We start from the raw sequence: 19,263 nt of genomic DNA, 5'->3' as shown, positions 1-19,263 counted from the left end.
CCTCTCCAAAAGATGGTGGTACTCTCATCATGGTTCCTTCACATAACATAAGCTACCTTGAAAGGAACAGAATTCTGAATTTAATCTAAAGACGCTATTAATTAAATTTAGAAATTACAATGTTTAACAGTCAGTAGTCAGTGCATGACCTGTGTAAGGTGGTGCAAACTCGGTGTAATCTCCCATGTGAACTCATGAGAATATCACCATTATACCAGGTTGATCAAACTTTAACATATTGCAGACATCTGAACTTAACTTCACAATGGCTGTTAATACGCCAAGTTAATCATGTTTGTTACAATTCATGAGATTTGTTAATATCACTTTTTTATTGTCTTTGTGTCCATAATTCAATACTGCACACAGCTATTTTTAGTATTTTTATGTTATGTCTTTTTTCTAACTTCAAGATAGGCCTGCTATTGAGATTGACGGACATCTGTAATCAATAACCAATAAACCACATATCCATCATGTGTTTATTGTCATTTGCTTTAATCACAGCAAAAGTGAGGTCCACCTTGTCAATTGATTTTTGAAACCAAGGACAAGTTCAAAATCACCCTTAGTTTTTTAATTACCATTTAGTCAGAAGTCACTTGACCAACCTGCTACAGGGGTTATTTGTTTTTTATTTAAACAATGTTTTGTATTGTAACATACTGTAGTCTTGGTGACCAATGTCCGGGGGTGAGGTGAAGTGGGAGTGTGGTAACGGGTAGATGATACTTGTATTTCAGTATGGCTATTATACTTATGTACACATACAAACTTACAAAGGCAAGTCAAAAGGGTATATTTTCTAGTGTCATGCTTGTGCATTTGTGCCTGTTTAGGGTGTGTGTATCAAAAATGCTAAAAATCAGCATTTTTTTAATCAGTTCCAATAAGGTTACATGTTTAGGCTAAATGCAAACTAATAATAATTATAACTTGATAAGGGTTTCCCTATCTGCAGCTTGGTGGCTAAATCAATTATGCAGCAAACCAAATCGTTCAAGATGTATTTCATGTAAATAAAATATTTGAAGGTGTATTTTGTGAATTTATACATGAACATGATCTCCTACTTATAATATTACACCGGTATTGTTACCTCCCAACCCTAGGTATTTTGTTCCCAAAATTATCAGTAATGTCTGACATGATTAAGGAATAACCTCCTCCCGTATTAATTCTCACATCTCTATAGGGCTATTCCAGTTGAAATCCATACACCCCTATGGAAGACATGACCTTAATCTCCCACACAGGGAGTGTAGATTTCTAATGCGTAGCTATTCAGGCAATCCCATTTGAAATTCCCACTCCCTGTGTGGAAGATTAAGGTTATGTCTTCCATAAGAGTTGTATGTATTTCAACAGGAATAGCCCATCGCACACTGTATGTTTCTAGACCCATTTCTTCTTTTCTATTGATTAACAGTCTTGTACAAGGAACTTGACAAGTCAAATTCTGTGATAGCTTGAGATGCATTAGCGTGTTATGATGACAAATTACATGCAATAGGTCAATACATAATAGTGGGTTAAGAAAAGGCTGCCTTCAGTTTATTTTGTCTTATGTTTTATTATATTTCAAATCCATAAAGCCATAATATACGATTTTGCTTAAAAGTTTTTATTTTCATTGCCAAAAATTATGAAATAAAAGATCGTACATTATGGATTGTGAAGTAGCTTTACTATGTGTAGTTTTTAAACTACCCATAGTACAGCCACTTAAGTAAAATATTTTGAACATTTAAAATATGTTCAAAATGGATGCAAATGAGTAAGGAATTCAAGATCCAACCAATAAACAAACAGGCAAACAAACAAACACAAATGATACAATCACCATTATGTAATAATGCAATGATTCACTGAGTGGGTTTATGGGGAGGGGAAACTGCACACATTAAGCACTGATTTGTGACACCTTGGCTGAGGGGCAGGTACATAATGGTATAGACCATGTTTCGTTGTCAGTTTTTAATGATATTTTCAGGAATATAATACCTTCCTTTCCAAGTCTATACATGGCACTGTCTATAACAATTGGCGTTAAGTCTATATTTCATAAGAGGCAGCTATGTCATGTACGTCCTTCTAGCCTGTACACGTAATAAGGTCAATGTGATAGAGACTTGATAAAAGACCAATCAAGAATGAGGTAATGTACAGTTATCCTTCTGCACCAATGTCAATATTGAGATCAGCAGTGAATCCATGCTCTAGATCTGATCATCCATCATTTCTCGATTATTTTCTTGGATATCATGAAACCAGACATGTGTATGTTCTCTATAAATATTATGGGTTGAGGTGTATATTTATGAATTGAAGTGGTGGAGTATCAGATTGGAGGATTGGGGGTTTTCATTTATGGTAGAGAGCAGATGAAGTGGTCCGTTATCAGCAGTAGATAGCAGATGAAGTAATACATCTATCAGCAGTAGATAGTAGATGAAGTAGTATGCCATCAGCAGTAGATAGTAGATGAAGTAGTATGCTATCAGTGGTATATAGCAGATGAAGTAGTGTGCTATCAGCAGTAGATAGCAGACGAAGTAGTATGCTATCAGCAGTAGATAGTAGATGGAAGTAGTATGCTATCAGCAGTAGATAGTAGATGAAGTAGTGTGCTATCAGCAGTAGATAGTTGATGAAGTAGTATGCTATCAGCAGTAGATAGTTGATGAAGTAGTATGCTATCAGCAGTAGATAGTAGATGAAGTAGTATGCCATCAGCAGTAGATAGTAGATGAAGTAGTATGCTATCAGTGGTATATAGCAGATGAAGTAGTATGCTATCAGCAGTAGATAGCAGACGAAGTAGTATGCTATCAGCAGTAGATAGTAGATGGAAGTAGTATGCTATCAGCAGTAGATAGCAGATGAAGTAGTATGCTCTCAGCAGTAGATAGTAGATGAAGTAGTATGCTATCAGCAGTAGATAGTAGATGAAGTAGTATGCTATCCGCAGTAGATAGCAGACTAAGTAGTATGCTATCAGCAGTAGATAGTAGATGAAGTAGTATGCTATCAGCAGTAGATAGCAGACTAAGTAGTATGCTATCAGCAGTAGATAGTAGATGAAGTAGTATGCTATCAGCAGTAGATAGCAGATGAAGTAGTATGCTATCAGCAGTAGATAGCAGATGAAGTAGTACATCTATCAGCAGTAGATAGTAGATGAAGTAGTATGCCATCAGCAGTAGATAGTAGATGAAGTAGTATGCTATCAGTGGTATATAGCAGATGAAGTAGTATGCTATCAGCAGTAGATAGCAGACGAAGTAGTATGCTATCAGCAGTAGATAGTAGATGGAAGTAGTATGCTATCAGCAGTAGATAGCAGATGAAGTAGTATGCTCTCAGCAGTAGATAGTAGATGAAGTAGTATGCTATCAGCAGTAGATAGTAGATGAAGTAGTATGCTATCAGCAGTAGATAGTAGATGAAGTAGTATGCTATCAGCAGTAGATAGCAGACGAAGTAGTATGCTATCAGCAGTAGATAGTAGATGAAGTAGTATGCTATCAGCAGTAGATAGTAGATGAAGTAGTATACTATCAGCAGTAGATAGTAGATGAAGTAGTATGCTATCAGCAGTAGATAGCAGATGAAGTAGTATGCTATCAGCAGTAGATAGTAGATGAAGTAGTATGCTATCAGCAGTAGATAGCAGATGAAGTAGTATGCTATCAGCAGTAGATAGTAGATGAAGTAGTATGCTATCAGCAGTAGATAGCAGATGAAGTAGTGTGCTATCAGCAGTAGATAGTAGATGAAGTAGTATGCTATCAGCAGTAGATAGTAGATGAAGTAGTATGCTATCAGCAGTAGATAGCAGATGAAGTAGTATGCTATCAGCAGTAGATGTCAGATGAAGTAGTATGCTATCAGCAGTAGATAGCAAATGAAGAATAACTCACTTTCTGTAGTCTGCTAAAAACTTTATACAGTAAATGGAAAATCTTATGGAAGAATCACAGGTTAGATGTACAAGTCTTCAACAGCATTAAATAGTCACATAAAATAGTATAAACTTCCATTGTTATTTAACTTTCACCTGCTATGTGGTAATAATTCTAATCCAACATTCAGCTTAAGATGATTATCATTGTATTCATATATATGTATGTATCATTGTATAGCTTGAATTTTACACTTTACATAAATTTAAGCCTTTGAACCAACTCTGACCACAATATCTTAGTTTTAAAATCTTACACAATAGTCAATCGCTGATTCAATTCACTCTAATGCTTGTGGTTTAGTCGTATCAATAAATCAAAATATGCGTAAGTTTCTTAAAGCTTGGCAAAATTTGGTCATATTATGCCATAAAAGGTGCAAAATATGATGGTTAATCAGCCATGTAATTACCTCCATTAGACGTTTGAAAACAAACCATTCAAAACCGGTCACTTTAGCTCAACTTCACTGAAGCTCTGATTTATGACAGCTCATTATATTATATGTAACTGCAAAATATTATAATCAAAATATTCTTGAATATATCAATTGAATATGTTTTGCTATGAGTCGAAAAGTGCCTCTGAAAATCCTTCTTCCCGAATTCGAATACAACATGTTAATTAAAAATCATATAAATATTCCCTAAAACTACCAACAAGTTTATTTCCTTTATAATAATTGAATTACATTACCTTAAAAAATAATCTAAAACTATTTAAAGTTTATGCAAATCACAACACCAATTATGCAAAGATATCAGCTATGTCATCCCTTTTATGACATAGTTGCACTTTTACAATTCACCCAGAAAACAATTACCAGTATTATCACTGTTCATCGGCTGCATTTTTATCCCATTTTTTACGATCATAAGCCCTATCATCATAAAAATCAAACTGAGGAGAGGTAGAAGTAATAATTAACCCAGAGCTGGCCTAGATTATAACTCATCCGATGCCAGCATCCTGTCAAGTGCGCTATTTCATGGTGTTCAATTGCCAACAATAGACACATGTTGCACATCGCGAGCCAGATCCTGCCGTGCCGTCGACGATTAATTAAGACGGATGATCAGTGCAAGCGTGGCCGGGACCACATGTATAAAGGAGGAAACGTGATTACGCATAAATCAAATACGGATATTTCTTTGTAGAATGGATGAATACGGGTAAATAGTGGGCAATTCAAGCGGCGAGGGAATGGGTCATAAACTAAATACTTGGGCTTCATCAGTTTAGGAGTTACAATGAAAGATAAATGCAAATGTTTTATTTATAGAGTAATTATTGACAAAAAGAGAAATATATATTTTTACTACCAAGTATTTGTATTGTAAAGTTTCCTTAATGGGAGCTTGAAGAATGAGGTTTTTGATGAAAAAATCCTCTTGGGAGTGGACTTTGTACTGATAATTTCATGTAAGTAGCTGGTGGAATGGGGAGACATGAAGACTTGTCTATTAATTAACTACACTGAAGGTCCAATGCAATTTTGCATTCATTTCACTGTACAGGTTGACAATCTTTATTGATTTTATTGCTACACGGGACTTTACATTGGAATATTTTAGAGCTCGATGTTTAATTAGATGTTGATGCAAAAATGTTGCAAGAGTATTTTCTTTTACAATAATTGGTTATAAAAAACGCACCAACCTGAGGAACTGAGAAGTCAAGTTCTTTAGATATCACCACATGTATCGCAGACCTGGGCCATGTTCAAACCCTGTTTAACCCAGGTCTTAACGTTTATGTGTGTGTGTTTCTGTTTGTTTGTTGGGGTGGGTGTGATGGGATATAAAAGTCTACCAATGCACCACTAGAACAATGCTATTGAAATAAATAAACCCAAAACAGACCTAAATATCATAACTAAAATTGCACAAAATTCTTCACAACAATCAAGAAGTATAAAACAATAAGCAAAAGGCATGAGATTGGTTACTTTCTTCTAAGGCAGAGTGACAGGTGACAGGCAATACTTTTGGTTGCAAGTGTTTTGTTATTACTATGCACTTACAGCCTTTTTGACCTTGCATGGAACTGATGTCCACATAACCAAACAATACAGACCCTGCACATACGGTGCCCTAGATGACAGTTTCTTTGACCATGCATCTGACCATCCCACTGCATGCGTCAGGCTATTTGACCTCTCACATGTTGTTACAACTGTCAAAAACTTGCTAATATGGTGACACTTAGACTGTGTTTATTGACTGTGTCCAATTATTTGAACCTTGATTTCAAAATGAAAAGTTGATTTTAAAATTGAAAGTTTTCTTTTTCTTCCAATTACAGTTTTACAGTTTCTTCCAATATTTTTGGAAGAGATTTATATAAATGAGAATTTTGTCAACAGTATTATGGTTGTCACATTTAAGTTTGCAAGTTTTAAGTTTGCAAGTTTTAGCAATTATAAAAAAAATGGAGGTATTAGCACCAGCTTTACAAACTTAAATGAAATTTGTACATTCATTTTTGGGGTCTCCTTTCCTAGCTTTTATTTATATTTCAAAATACATAAGTAAATAATCTAACTGCTTGAATGGAGTTGTTAGTGACCAGAAGTTTTTCCTCAACTCAATATTTTTCTGTTTAGTTTAGTACAATTGTAACAAGCCTCTCTAGGGATTTAAAATGTCTTATGAATGGATGAAAGAGAGAATAACTCTAACAGTTCTAGATGAATAAATCTCTAGGATTCATGGTTAATATTCCATTGTATAATAGGATTAATTGCTTCAACTTCCTCTGACTTTTTGTACCACTAATTGCCTCCCCTGATACACTGGATGATTTTCATATCTACGCTTTACTGCACGTTTTTATGCTTTTAGACCACTTCCTTTTTACAAATACTGAAAAAAATACAAAACTATAAAAAAAAAGTTGTTTTCCTTGACGACTTGACGCAACATCACTGAGCCTTAAAAAAGCCTATTCAGTATGTCCAACCAAGTGACTTAAACGTGTTTCTACTCGCGTGGCTCTTTCAGATATCACAATGGAATCCGTTATCGCACGTGGTTGCCAAGGTCGCGGGGCTGAACACCCTTGAAGCGAGATCTTTTCAACTTCAACTGACCGAAGTTAATGCATGGCAGCCACAGCCGTTAATACAATAGGGGGGTTTCTGAAAAGAAACACTGTAAGCTAAACTAGCCTCACTCATAAGGTTCAAATCACAAATACATATATTCACCTAAGTGCCCTTTTCACTGGACTTTGCATGTCATGGGATGAGTTTAAATGCCGATAAGGACAAAGGTCAAATCATTCTTACAAATGAATGCACATATTACTGAACTTTGCCCTTAAGAGACTGGGATATAAGATGAAAGGCACCACCAATGTGAGATAAGTACAAAGGAGTTGTGATCCGTCCGAAAGCGAGAGACCTCGTCTATACAACAGGAGTTTATGCTACGATGATTTCACCTTACGGCACATGTGTGTAAGCTGTATATATGTATGAAAGCTGAAATAGGGCTGCTTGTTTTCCCAAAGATAAAAACTTGTTGCTCTGGGACCTAATTATCAACTACATATAAATGTAAATAACAGCAAGGTTGGTACCTTGTCCACTTGTATTTATTCCATTTCCATTATTTATTTAGTGTTTTTCAGAAAAGTTCACGAGTGAGACCTTGTTTTATGAGAAAAATTCTCATATATATGGTGCTTTTTATCAACAATATTATGATTTACAATAAGTCAATATTGGAAATAAGCATAATAAAATTTGTGATGTAGAATTTCATTGATAAGTTTTATAACAATACAAAGCTTATTTTTACATATGCGTATACAAAGGTTTGCAATTTCACCCTTTGTAACTCAAAACCCTGTTCATATATAAGTGCTAATAATGAAAATTTTGAAAAAAATGGCATGTTGAACCTGGTTTTGAACTTCCTATTATGCCCTTTGAGTTGAAGAATAAGTTTTCTAGAGTTGCATAACCAACATGGTGCATAATGAAATAAAATGCAATGAAATAAAATACAGTGGTATGATTATAGTGTACATTATTTTGTTGGGGCTCTTTACTTTTATGCAACAAACTTATTATCAAAAAAACTAATTTTATGCTTTTTCGGTCAAAAAAAGGTCCAAATTTGCCCATTTGCAAGTCTAGCAAGCAAACAAGCAAAAAAAAAAAAAAAAAAAGTTCTTTATGCTTTCTTGGTCAAAAAAGTCCAACATTTTGGGGAAAGGTCCACTTTTGGGAAAAAAGTTAACTTTTTCAAAATCATCCCCTCCAAATAAATCCTGGCTGGATAGGATAGTAGATATTACAATTTTGGTTTGGAGGGCTGTACTATGTCATTGTTAAGTTGTTAGTCACTATGAAAATAACAAACTTTTAAACATACAAATCAGTTTTATTTCTTCCTTTTTTTCACAATTGACTTATTTTCAATTCCAGTTGAAATCCATACACCCTCTATGGAAGACCTAACCTTAATCTTCCACACAGAGAGGGTGAATTTCAAGTGGGGTTACCTAAATGGGGCGACTCCAGTTGCAATCTACACTCCCTATGCAAGAGATTAGGATCATGCCTTCCATAGGGTGTATGGATTTCAACATGAGTAGCCCATTCCTCCATGGCAAGGGTTTCAATGTAAAAAATAAAAGACAACCTCCATGAAACCAATTGTCTTATGCTAGCATGATTAGTAAAACAGCAAAATGCATCCCAAATCCAACTGCTCATTCATGCTCCTAACTCCTTAACAACTTATGCAAACAATCATAGAAATTATCATCCAAGCAAATATCACCGCAAACCCGTCAAATTCCACTACATCAACCAAATACCTGGTACTATATAAACATTATGAACACATTCAACATGTTATAAAAACAAAGTTATGAAAAATTCTTCTAATATTGATACAATAAATCATGGATCAGCTATGCTATTATGTTAACACATATTCTGACCCTAAAATTTGCTAACTGTCATTTGTTTTTAATATTCGCGGTCTATCATTGTTAATTCCTCAGGGTAAATAAATACAATTCTTGGCTAATATTTGATGGAAATTTTCAGGCTTTTCAAACTTCTAACAGCATTATCAAAACTCTCTTAGGAAAACTAAACAAATTTATAGAGGCGGGTAATGTGGATTTTGAGCTCACAAAATCGTCGCCATCTAAACATTAAGCTTAATATACTGTAATGGGCAATGACATAGGGACCCAATATACTTTTATATGACAGGCCGAGTTTTAATATTACCAACATATCACAAGTAAATTTCTGCGTGGTTACAGACATACCCGCTTGCATGCCTCCTCCAGCGAGACTCTGTACCTCATAAACGCAAATCATAATAAGCGCGGCGAAGCTTTGGGCATACACACGGCACTCGCAATATATTGTCAACTTCCTCACACGCATAATATCCTTCTTTTCTCCAATGCCTCGCAGGCAGGGTAAACCTATGGAGTCGGGCATGGAATACTTAATAAGTTCAGGCAATTTTTATTGCTTAACTCTTTTTGTACCGTCAACAATTCAATTTATTTCATAATATTGTATGTTTGTTTATTTTCATAAATATTCAAAAATCAGAATACATCATGCATCATGTTGAGTACAAACATGCCAGGAATCAGGTCAGTGGTTCTTGGATAATTGAAATATTTTAATAATAAACATTATGAGAATGGTACACAATAAACCTCTCATTTGCTGCATACTTAGTACAGTACAGTATAAGGCCTATTGTGATGAGCCAGGGCAAATTTATATCTCAGCCATCGTGAATTCATAAACCTGCTTGCCTTTTTTTCCAAGGCTCTTGTAGAATGTACGATATTGGCATTTCGTTCACATCGCAATAAATTCATATTTTTCACTTGAGTGGCTTTTATGTGCGATAACATACCTCACTCATTCTAGAATCTATATTACATTCAGGTGTGTGTTACTTTTTTGTGCTTCTTTATTACTTTTCCAAAATTGCTCGCTTTTTTCTTCTCTCGCTTTCTCGTTTACCTGTCTAATGCATACCTGTTCTTCATATGGGAATAAGTTAAAGTTGTTTCACCTTTTTTGTTGTTGTGACTAAATAATAATTGACGACCTATATGATGATGAAGATGATCTTCACCAGGTGTGAATGTGACACATGGGAATATAATATGAATTCATGATATTAATGTACTGGACACTGATTATATCAGTCACATCAGTAAAACATAAATATGCCAGGCATGATCAATAAAAATGAGTCATAAGATAGGCAAAAAATAATTCCTGTTTTCCTTGTATCACTTTATCCATTTCACAAGCTATTCTTTGATGAAAATTGCATCCAAATCTGCCTTACAATTACAGAGATACAGGGAAGTTTTGGTGTTAAATTTGATACAAGGACACAAGGAAACTGCATTGTTTTTAGTTATAGCTCAAAATAGGTTACAGCCTACAAGTGTCTCATTTTGGTTGAATACAGATGTGATGGATGGGGGAATGAACTTAAAAGTGCTGTGTGCATGGCTGTCACTGCTTACAAGTTACAAACATATGTTGGCAAGCCTGACATGGAAAAGAAGTCCCCTTTTAAATATTTCTCTGTAATTTGGACTTTTTTGGCTACATTTTAACATTTTTACCATATCAAAGTATAGTAAAATCAAAACTATGATTAAAGTAAGCATATTTTTAACAATTTATGTATTTCTTTTATCATTTTCTGCAGATTATTTGGAACAAAATGCAGTGGTTGTTTAGAATCCATCCCATCAACAGAACTGGTCATGAGGGCGCTAAACAATGTATATCACCTTAAGTGTTTCACATGTGTAGTCTGCGATGAAGAACTTAAGAAAGGAGATGAATTTGTATTGAAAGAAAACCAGTTGTACTGCAAAGAAGACTATACTAAAGAAGCTAGTGCATTAAGTGAAGACGGTGATTCAAGTAAGTTAAACTTATTCACTAAAATCCAGAAATGGAGCAGAATTTGCAGTAAATTTGAAAGAAATCTATTTTTAATTGTATCGTAATCAGTGAATGTTGCTGAAAGAGTATCAAAGATTTATCTTACAGGAAAGCTCACAAAATTGTTTTCGTCATCTGAAAGGCTGAATCAGTGGATCCTAGCAAAATTGTTTAAAAAATTAACATTTGAAGGAATAGCTTAAACGTAGAGTCAATAAAATTACCCGTAAAATTATCATTCTAAGGTAGTTTTTTCATATAAAAATATGGAAGAAAACAGCGGTGTGATTAATTCTGAAGCTCCATTCAATTGCATGTAGCTACAAGTTTTAATATTCTGTAAATGTGATTTTGTTGATATGCTGATTTAGGGAATCACTGACAGCTCCTTTAAGGTCCTACATAGGGCTTATTGTCACCACATTACATTCCACAGGATTGCATTCTCAACTAAGATCCATAAACAGCCCTCCCCGCTGTTAAGAGTCTTACTCAATTAAAACATTCAAGTCACTTAAGATTTTTAAACAGATGATTGAACTTACAATAAGGTCTTCATGAAATTTTAACTCGGTATACTAATATCATTTCACTATTTTATCTACATGTGATGTTTTTTCAAACTGTCTCAACATTGCACACACATGTAATTTTTGACAGAAAATGTTTAAATACCACACACAAAACAATGACACCACCACACCACACACAAACTGCATCAGCGCTATAGCACATTCCAATAGAGGGCACTATAACTGTTGAAAGCTCTGTGAGTTAGAGCTGTTTAGGATCACCATGGAAGTAAGAGATTTTACTTCCATGCGATCACAAAGAAAACCATTTATTATGCTAAACTCTCTGATGTTTTACTCCTATTAGTTGTATTAATCCAAATGAAGTATATTATGATTACCTTAATATTACTTTCTGCTTTTAGGTACAAAAGATGGCAGGAAAGGCCCCAAAAGACCGAGAACAATCCTGACAACACAACAAAGACGAGCATTCAAAGCATCATTTGATGTGTCATCAAAACCTTGCAGGAAGGTAGGTATTGCATACGGAAGCTATTTCACTATGTATTGCAATAAAGTTGTATCATAATTAGCTGCTCTAAGTAGAATTCAGATATGAGATATAGAAACTGTCTGAATGTGTATTTTGTGAGTCAGTGGTTGTTAAGGTGTTTCCTCGTGAGGTGAAATTGCTCCAGGAAACATGTCAAGAACCTCTGTACTTGCAAAGTTTTACAGCATCACACCTGAATAATAGTCCTACAGGTATTGATGATTAAAATTTCAAATAAACTGTTATAAAAAACTTCTTACTGAATTTCATGTTCAAATTTGAGTGCATTTTTGGAAATCAGCATTATTACAAATGTTTAGCCAATTATTTTTGAGATTTTAAACTTTTTAAAGGACTATTAAAACATTTTTAGCTCTTCTTTTGAGGTTAATGACTGATATGGTTTGGTTGGTGTCAAATGACACATATCAGTGCACTTGGCAGCTTAATTTTTTCATCACAAATCCACAGCTTTGTTCTGTAAAATATAAAACAGCAAATGCGTTGATATACTTGTCATTTGAACTACAACAAAATATTGTATCCATTAAACTTCTGGTTTTATATCAAACATTTTAAAAATGCTGTTTTTTTTCTTGAAAATGTTTTCATAACCCAACATTTAATGTTATAAAAAATTTTTGACCAACAACAAAAACATGTTTAAAACATATAGAAAAAAGATGTTAATGTGTTTGCTGGGTAATCATATACATGTATTCTTATAATGTTATATACACATTATTAGATCTGTAGTTAGAAATGAGGTAGCATTTAGTATTAAGTCTTGATATCAACATTACTGACCTGTTGCACAATTTGTACATGTATACACAAACTATGAAAGTTACACCAAATTATGCACAGTATCCACACTTTGCAGAAGGTATAGCACTCACAAACACAATTCTGATATCACACAAACTTTATGTTCAGATGACAAAAAGATTGGTCAGAAATGTTGATGTCAAGCATTTTTAATTCATTTGTCCTCCAGTGATCAAATTTAAACAAAATATTCTGTGAGAACTAGTAATACAGTGGGATATTCCAGTTGCAGTCCATACACTCTTATGGAAGATATGACCTTAATCTTCTACACAGGGAGTGTGAAATCAAATGGGTGACTCCATTGAAATCTACACTCCTTGTGTGGGAGATTAAGATCATTTATGGAATAGCCCAGTGTTACTTGTTCTCAGAATTACACTAAATTTGGTCACAATTTTACTTGTCTTATGCTGGCCACTGAAAAAAAAAAAACATTTCAAGGAAAATCCAGAAATGGCAACTTGAAAGCAAATGACATGAAAAATCCAGAAATGGCAACTTGGAAATTATATCCAGTTTGTTGCTGGAATGCCATGGTTATTTCTGTATTTCAGTCTTATGCTTGCCAACGAAAAAAAGGAAAAAAAATCCCCCAAACCATTTTCCAATGATTGGGATGACAAAATGTGCTACTGATGTGCCCCTGCATATTTTGTTCCATATTTTTTCGTAGGTGCGTGAGACTTTGGCAGCTGAGACAGGTTTAAGTGTGCGCGTAGTCCAAGTCTGGTTCCAGAATCAAAGAGCCAAGGTAAGCGCCCTCATTCAAAGGAACATTTTTTGTTGACAGTGCGCATTTTTGTTATTCGAATCTTTATAGGCCCGTGAGACTTTGGCAGCCGAGACAGGCTTAAGTGTGCGTGTTGTGCAAGTATGGTTCCAGAACGAAAGAGCGAAGGTAAGACTGCCTATAGTTGCAGAAAATATAAATTCAAATGAACACAAATCATAAGCAGCACGGAATTCAACTCCAGCATGAAGCACTGCTCTCTTTATATACCACTCTTCAAGGATATGGTCAGATTTTGCAGGACTATAGCTTGTGGTTTTATAGAAGCATGGAAATGTATGAAAATATATATAATACTTAAAATGATATTAACAATGGAAACTCAAGATACTCAAGTATTCAATTGTCTTAGACATTTAATTAGCTATTTAGACAAATTCATTCACAATTTGATGATCAAACTATATTTATGTATAAATGATCACATCCATTTTACTTTGCCTGACAGATTTGTTTGAAAGCTCAAATGAAAAAGCATCTTAATTCAATGTCATTTTACATTTTACCTTGATTCAATCAACTTATTTTACTCATTACAAATACAATATATTTATTAGTATGCTGCTTTCTTATCTAATCACTCTTTCTACTTGTATAAATAAACATTTTCACTGTAACACTTATTCCTCTGATGAAAAATGGTTGCACAACTGCAAAATGATCTACTAAACACAAGTACATAAGAGCACACCTTATAAGTCTCAAAAATGTGCACTGCATTGTATATAATAATCACCATCACTTTTAAGTATTTCTAAATAACAATCAAATATAAGTTGAAATTTATGTAAATACTTGTTTCTGATCATTGCTTCTAATTTTATATATACATTTCCATATTATTTAGTACAAAGCCAAATTTGATGTTATGTACTTCAATGACAGTTTCGTGCCAATACTTTCCCAATTTTAATGACCAATTCCTACACATCATCAGCATTGGCGGTGCTACAGGGGGGGTATGCAAATGCCCCCTTGCCCCCCCCAATATTTTTCTTGCCCCCCTTTTCCCCACACTTTTGAGGCAAAAACCCCAAATCATGTAAATTTCCACTTTTTGCGGCATTTTTGCACAAAATTTGCCAATTTTTTCCCCTGAAATTCACTTTTCCCCCAATACCCCCCAAAAAATCCTGGCGCCGCCACTGATCGTTAGCTTTCTGTTGGAGTACCTGTTGATGGCGCCATCTTGTTGTTTAGGACTTGGTCATAAATATGCAGAAGAAAGTAGTTCCCTCTGTCTCTGTTGAGTGTTTTGGACCCCACTTTCTTATCAAGATGTCTCCTCTTTTTTTTGTTCTGTTCAATTTGAGAAAGTACTAAGATTAGCATGAAAGTGTCATTGAGGTATGTAACATCATAGATTGGTCAAAAGAATTTTTAGATTTTGGAATATATGTTTTATTGACAAACCTGATGAAGTTATTTTCATTATTTTCAAATATTGAAAGAAAAACCAAAAGCAAAGTTATGCCTGTATCAAACCCCGGGTATCAAACCAAGCAATAGCAAGGAACATATTGATATTTTTGGAAAAGCAATTGCCAATATCTGATCGATAAGTTGCTTACATTCCCTAGCGTCAGTCAAATTGCAACCATTTGACTTGAATGCAAATTTGTCGCTACGTCACTAGCCACGACTGAACGCTGGTAGCGATTGGTTCTTCCGTTGTGTAATTCTCACACAGAATTAGCCTATCATCCAGACTTCCTTGGTGGACAATACAGCTTTATTCAGTAAGCTGTATAGTTCCTCAATGAAGTCCTGACACTAGACTAACTCTGTGTAGAATACAGGAAGAAGCCACTCACCTTGTCATGATCTTTGTGTCATTATTCAAGTTTGTTATATCCCTTCATGTTTACAGATGAAGAAGTTAGCTCGTAAAAATATGACTGAACAAGAAGCAGCAGCACAGAGAAGATCTGGTCAGAGAAATGGAAGGAGAAACAAAGGAGGGAAAGGAGGAGATGACAGTGAGTATATTAGACACTTATTTCATCAGATGAGGGGGGCTGGGAGGGTAAGGATTATAGCAGAAATTCTGTCTTCAGTTTACACCACAGAGGTCCCTAGTTCAAACCTTGGCTGTTCCCAGGGAGCTTTATGAGCATTTTGTATCCAGTCCATTGTTGGTTTTCTCTGAGTACTTCAGTTTCCTCTTAGGTGCAATGTGATTGGTTGCTGAACTGCGCAGTACGGCATTTTCGGTCTAGTTGGCAGGACGTCATATGCAAACTAGTCTTTTTAATTTGGTCTTGAATTATAGTGTGTTATTTAATACTTATCAAGTTGATTCATTTTTCTTTTACTTCAGGTGGAAACACATCCGACAGCACAAAAAATGATGAAGATGATGACTTCTCCTTTGAAGATCTTGGTGGCAACCAGATGGACTACCCGCATCCTAACAGCAACAGCAGTATGCATGCTCAAATGCCCCCTATAATTGATCCCCCTTATTCACAAGAAAGTATGTTACCACTGCCTCCACCACAAGGTATTCAAGGTATGCCCCCAAACCAGCCCATGTATCATCCCGATCAAATGTTCCTCGCTGACGGACCGCCTTCTCATATGGACGACAGTATGGATGAGAACTTAATGCCAACAACACATGCGCCCTCTATGGTAACAAATAGCGAGATTGAAAATTTGAACAATAATGGTCACCATGTGAGCAATCCTATTGATAAATTGTATTCGATGCAGGACTCGTACTTCAATGCCGTAGAGTGATAATGAACAAACAAGGAAGGAATATAACTGCTAAAGCTGTCACTATTAATTCACATGACGTATAATCTGGCACTCACAGAAACGCTCTTGTCCTTCATACATACTGACTAGGTTTTCATGCATTGAAATTCTCAAAGAACCACAATGACTTGTTTATAAAACTTTGGTCAATTTTGTAAGCTCTTTTCACACTGATTTACTGGCAAAACACAAAATAAAACTGTACACTAAGAAAACTATTAGTGACAGCTTTGCAGTTTCTTGACCTTCACTGACCTCATGTACAGCTGATATTATTACTACACTGTACATGTTCCTGATAATCATGGTAATGGCCTAACATACATGTACAATACCATGTACTCTTCATGCGTGAACACTGCAAGGTCAGAGGTCATCCTCTTGCATATTTCAATTGGAATGTACAGCTTGGGTGTGTTTCATATTTTGATAGAAGAGAAGGACAAGGAGAGCTACGTTATAGACTTTATACTATGTGCAATCTTGATGACAATGTATTTTTGTCATCATCAATATAAAAACTTTTTACGGAAATGAAAAGCGTGCGAGGTATGTGACCTTGCAACTTCTGTGTTTCAAAAGTGGAATGCTACTGGATCAAATGAGATTGGGACTAGAGACCTAATGTTAAGCTTACAGATGTAAATGATATTGGGTTTGAATAACTAATTTCTTCAAATCATGTTAAACTATATGTGTACGGAGCCTATGACACATGACCTCATAATAGCTCAAACGAAATGGCTGATTAAGCCTATCATTACTTTGGGTGCACCTATTTTTGTATCATTTTGGTAATGAATTGTCTGAGGATATTAACTTGTCTAAGGATATTCTAAAACTAATGCCCATATCATACTTGTAGTCACAGCCAGTGACAGCAAAATCGCTAGTGATCAACAACACTATCAGTGTTCAGTTGTGGCTAACGATGTCGCTAGAAAGTTGCCTTCAAGTCAACTGGTAGCGATATCAGCAATTGTTTTTCCAATCAAGCAATGAAATGAAAAATTGTCATACTCCTTGTGATTGTTTAGTATGATATGGGCATAAGGCATGTTCAGTGATTTGCGGTAAAGGATAATGATTAAACATTTCTGACATTTACAAAAATAACTTAAAACAGGGAATGATGCTGTATAATGAATATTGTCATCAGACTTTCTGCGGGTGTGGGATTATGTCAACCAAAAAGGAAATAATGTACCGTATGTGAAACTGATCTGTGGGAAAAGACTTACATATTTCTATAAATGCAATGTATGTCTTTCGTGGGCTATCATACACACTGTCACTCAACAAGTGGCAATAACAATGCATGCCATTTCTGCAAAAAAACGATCATCTAATATTTACAGTTTTACTAAATTGTGTGAAATGGTTATCTTTGCTAGACTAATCTCACTTTATCAAATATATACATCCCCTACGGAAGATGTGACATTATCTCACACACAGGGGGTGTACATGTAGATTACAAATGGGATCATCACCCATTCAGGTAACCCCATTTGAAATTCACATGACCTGTGTGGGAGAGATCATGTCTTCCATAGAGGGTGTATGAATTTCAACTGGAATAGCCCAAAGCACCAACATGTGACAATTCAATATGGTGGACATTCCATTTATGTTAGTATGGACATGAATTATGTTTGCCTTCTTTGCATATCATTTTTAGAATGCAAGAAAACCATATTTGTTGTTGTTATTGTACAATATTCTTGCATTCTCTCAAACACTTTATTCCCAAAACAGAACAATATACATTCCTTTATGGTCAGGTACGCCAACCTCCTTCATTCCAAATTGGTTTTCAGTTCCCAAGCTCTGCTTTAAGGTTGGTCTGAACCCTGGAATTATGAAAACTTTTGGGCCTCATAACTGCTAAATTATTAGTCTAAAGAATATAAAAGTATACATTTTTAGAATGGAAATGACTTGATGAATTCATCTGTGAAGTCCAATTTGGGCCAAAATGCTCGTATGTGTACATCCATATGAAAAGGATGCACTTGTCGGCCGCTACATGTGTCTCATTTCACATAATAACTAGGAATAAATACCAGACTCATCTCAAGTGGAGGTCACTTCAAATCATCCCCAAGTCACATGATTTAGGAATACAGAGAACATTCTTTAACCATGAGACTTTGGTAATTATTGGAAGTGACCTCCAATTGAGATTAGTCTAGTATTTGTTCCTAGTTATTATGTGAAATGAGACACATGTAGCAGCTGACAAGTGCATCCTTTTGATATGGATGTACACATATTTGGAGAAAATCCCAATAAACGTTTTTTTTTGGCCCAAATTTTTTCGTGCAACGTAAAGAAAAAAATTGTTTGGCCAAAAAATTTTGTTTATGAATTTTTAAAAACTAGATACAAATATCTAGGAGCCGTTTGTCATTTTTTTGAATTTTGACCAACTTCACCAAAAATATTTGAAATTTGGGCGAAAATCAGGCTTTTTTATGATTTTTTTGAAAATTTTGCATTTTTTGACCATTTTTGGTGCCAATTTCTCAAAGTTGGTCAAAATTTAAAAAAAAAATTGGGATTTTCTCCAAAAATGAGCATTTTGGCCCAAATTGGACCTCACAGATGAATTCAGCAAGTCATTTCCAGTCTAAAAATGTATACTTTTATATTCTTTAGACTAATAATTTAGCAGTTATGAAGCCTGAAAGTTTCCATAATTCCAGGGTTAAGACCAACCTTAAAACAAAAACAAAGAGTTCAGATGCAAAAAGCCACAAACACCATTATCCGATTAGCATTTAGCTACATGTACCTGCTCTAAGAAATTAAGAGTATCGACCAAGTATACAAGTATCCCATTGATATCCGCGAGAGCGTACTAGGCACCGCCAGGGTTC

General features: G+C 35.0%; 1 protein-coding gene across 2 annotated transcripts in view; it reads left to right on the top strand.

Moving 5' to 3' along the window:
- The window catches only part of LOC140138050 (LIM/homeobox protein LMX-1.2-like), an 85,283-nt gene extending 67,487 nt beyond the window's left edge, over positions 1 to 17,796 (top strand). Inside the window, exons 4-8 of one of the 2 annotated variants that reach the window (XM_072159892.1) lie at positions 10,688 to 10,908; positions 11,867 to 11,976; positions 13,502 to 13,579; positions 15,489 to 15,597; positions 15,939 to 17,796. In XM_072159892.1, coding sequence (XP_072015993.1) covers positions 10,688 to 10,908; positions 11,867 to 11,976; positions 13,502 to 13,579; positions 15,489 to 15,597; positions 15,939 to 16,360 — 940 coding nt within the window. In that variant the 3' untranslated portion in view covers positions 16,361 to 17,796. Of the gene's footprint in view, positions 1 to 10,687; positions 10,909 to 11,866; positions 11,977 to 13,501; positions 13,580 to 13,648; positions 13,727 to 15,488; positions 15,598 to 15,938 lie in introns of both variants that reach the window. The other variant, XM_072159891.1, reaches the window with a different exon arrangement.
- The last annotated feature ends 1,467 nt before the right edge of the window (positions 17,797 to 19,263 follow it).

Source organism: Amphiura filiformis, chromosome 17, assembly GCF_039555335.1.
Source record: "Amphiura filiformis chromosome 17, Afil_fr2py, whole genome shotgun sequence".
Taxonomy (NCBI): Eukaryota; Metazoa; Echinodermata; class Ophiuroidea; order Amphilepidida; family Amphiuridae; genus Amphiura; species Amphiura filiformis.
The sequence above is the reverse complement of the archived record's forward strand: the minus strand, read 5'-3'. Positions and strand labels throughout refer to the sequence as shown.